Here is a 2,999-nt window from a genome sequence, read left to right on the forward strand (position 1 = left end):
GGTTTTAGTCAATCAACCAAAGAAACTGCTAGAGCCCTCTCAGCTGCTCAAGATAACACACTGAACCCAAAATTTCTGGTAAGTGGACCTATAGGAATGTATTCAAAATGACCCAGCAACATGTTCTGTCGTTTTTGGTCTAGGACCCTAAGAATCCCTTGTCGTACATGTTCTCAAGACTTCTATTCATAAAAATTAGTACAATCTTGAAATTTTATTTTGGTGTGAACATTATAATCTCCTGGGTCATACCTTGTGCTGTTATCCTGGCATTATTCTGGTGTTGGACCCCCATTAAGAGTCTAGAGGTAATGAGGGATGGTGGGTGAGCATTTTAAAAAGAATTAGCATTACTTGTAAGAAAGTTTTCTCAGGTGAGGTCATTACAGAGTTTCAACTAAGGGAAAGTTGGTCTCCTCAGATAGGGGCAGAGGTGTTGCTTCTGTTGGCAAGGAAGGTTAATGGATATTTAGGGGTTCAAGGTTCTAAGATTTGTCCAAATCTACTGCATTTTCCCATTCTAATTATCAGAGTGCCACTCATTCCTAATTCAGTGCCCTAACTAGCACATAAAAGACTTGGAGAAATTGTGGATTTATAATATACTTTGTAATCATGCAATGCACAGAATCAGATTTTTGTTCTGATAATAAGCTTTATCAATTTTGAGAGACAAAAGATTTTTCTAGCTGACCTTGTCTTGAGTGAGGAGTTTTTAATTCTGATTCTGTCATTTTTCTTCCTATAAGCTTCCAACTGCAATCAGTCATAAAAGTCAGTAAAGGCTCTTGTAATCTTCATTTCCACCATGAAAGTCAATTGTAGCAGTAATTTGGTATTCCAAAGCTTGGTTTTCAATACACATTTTATTTCTGACATGGACTGTGGATAATTTTAAACATCTGTTTTGTTAGCGCACACCCTGAACAATCAAATTCCCCATTTCCCATTAGCTATGATTTCATCAATACATTCAAACTCCATCAGATCAGATATCCAATCCCAGACTTCCATCTTTGAGGGTCTGTTTCCTAAACCACTCCTGCTAGAAATGTGGTAGCAGTTAATGTTCATATTGGAAATAAAAAATTACGTATTTCCACCTAGAGGAATTTAACATAGGAAATAAGTAATAAAATTGTTGGAAGGGCTGGAAGAGCCAAAAAAAAGGAGAGGGTAGGACAGGTAATATTACCTTTTTTATGGAAGCCTCTACGCTCACTATAGAGAGACACTCATTTCATACTTGTGTGACCTTATGCTTTAACAACAGCTGTTACAGGAAACTGCAAACATCAGCTAATTCTACCACAGGAGTCTGTTTCTATCACTGCAGCACTAGTCCACCAATGAAAGCCTGCTGGCAAGGGAGTCTTGGAAATAAGGTTTCCAGGCCTTTGGCCCCTGTGATGTGGAGAGAATTTAGAAGAAATGAGATGGTGCTGAGAACCAACACAAATTATCTGACACTTGACTTTGTAAAGTGGGAAAGAGTACTTGTAGAAAGATAGGAGAGGAAGGGGTTCTTGGGAAGATCAATTTTAGAAATTGGTATGTAGGAATTGAGGATCTGGATATAGACTCTCAAAAACTACACATGTTCCAAATACCTTGGAAATTTTCCCAGGTGGTTGTACACCACAGTTTGAAGGCCACTGAGCTAAACCTTAATATGGCCAGGGAATACACATCTTCCAGCCAGCTTCCTCAGGGCACCCTTGACCTCCTTGTTTCTCAAGCTGTAAATGATGGGGTTGAACATGGGGGTCATAACACAGAAGAGCACAGAGACCAGGATGTCCATGTCCAGGTTGTAGCCCACATTGGGCTTGCCATAGTTGACGTTGGCTGTTCCAAAGAAGATCACCACCACAGTGAGGTGGGAAGCACAGGTAGAAAAGGCCTTGCTCCTGCCCTGAGCAGAGGGGATCCTAAGGATTGCCGAGATGATGAGTGTATAGGACACTGTGATGAACAGCCAAGGGCTCAGGCCAATGGCAATTCTGGATACATGCAGCATAGCTTCGTTGAGAGAGGTATCTGAGCACGAGAGCATCAGGAGCAGTGGGATATCACAGAGAAAGTGGCTGATACGGTTGGGCCCACACAGAGTGAGTGTGGCTGCCAGCACTGTGTGCGCCATAGAATTCGCCAGCCCACACAGCCAGGACCCAGTCACCAAACAAACACAGACTTTCACACTCATGAGGATGGGGTATTGAAGAGGCTGGCAAATGGCGACATAGCGATCATACGCCATAGCAGCCAATAAGACACTCTCCGTGCCAGTACATGTCACGAGGAAGAAAATCTGGGATAGGCAGCCCTCGTAGCAGATGGTCTTCTTCTCCTGGAAGAAGTTCACCAGCATGACTGGAACGGTGGTGGATGAATAGCAGATGTCCAAGAAACTCAGGTTGCTGAGGAAATAATACATTGGAGTGTGGAGGACAGGATTGACCCTAATGGCTGTTATTATCAGTATGTTCCCCAGGAGTGTTGTCAGGTAAATGACCAAGAAGATCAGGAAGAACAATGTCTGTAGGTTGGGGTGGTTGGAAAATCCCAAGAAGATGAATTCAGTGACATCTGTTTGATTGTTCATTTCAAATGCTATCATAGCTATAAAACAATGAGAACAAAGAAGCTATAGTGAGAATGTACACAGAGCACCCCAAGCAGGTATGTAAACGTACAGGGCTGTGTCAAACACTGTCGGATACAGAACAGCCTGAACTGTGGAGGGAGGTGTGCAGGAGTGTCTTCAGAGACACCATAACTTCTCATCCAGCAGATCCAGCCAGCTCAGGCCCAGGGACCTCCCACAAATTTACACGGCTATTGGTGGGTGAAAATAAATGGAGACTTGGTTAAAACCAACAAGTCACTAACCCTTCCCTTAGTATGAACTCATTTCTACCTCCCATCATTGCCCTTTTTGTTAAGGATCTTATTTTTTTTTAAGAAATGAAATTTTATTGTGAGAAATTAACAAAATG

The 2,999-nt window shown here is 42.1% G+C and overlaps 1 protein-coding gene across 1 annotated transcript; it reads right to left on the bottom strand.

Annotated features, from left to right (window-relative positions):
- Positions 1-1,660: 1,660 nt before the first annotated feature.
- On the bottom strand, positions 1,661-2,620 carry LOC308487251 (olfactory receptor 5J3-like; the record flags this gene model as incomplete). Its single annotated transcript, XM_081025259.1, has 1 exon — positions 1,661-2,620. The coding sequence occupies one exon, from the start codon at positions 2,618-2,620 to the stop codon at positions 1,661-1,663; it is 960 nt and encodes a 319-aa protein (XP_080881385.1).
- Positions 2,621-2,999: the final 379 nt, after the last annotated feature.

The sequence above is a fragment of the Rhinolophus hipposideros genome (genome assembly GCF_964194185.1).
Source record: "Rhinolophus hipposideros genome assembly, chromosome: 19".
Lineage (NCBI taxonomy): Eukaryota > Metazoa > Chordata > Mammalia > Chiroptera > Rhinolophidae > Rhinolophus > Rhinolophus hipposideros.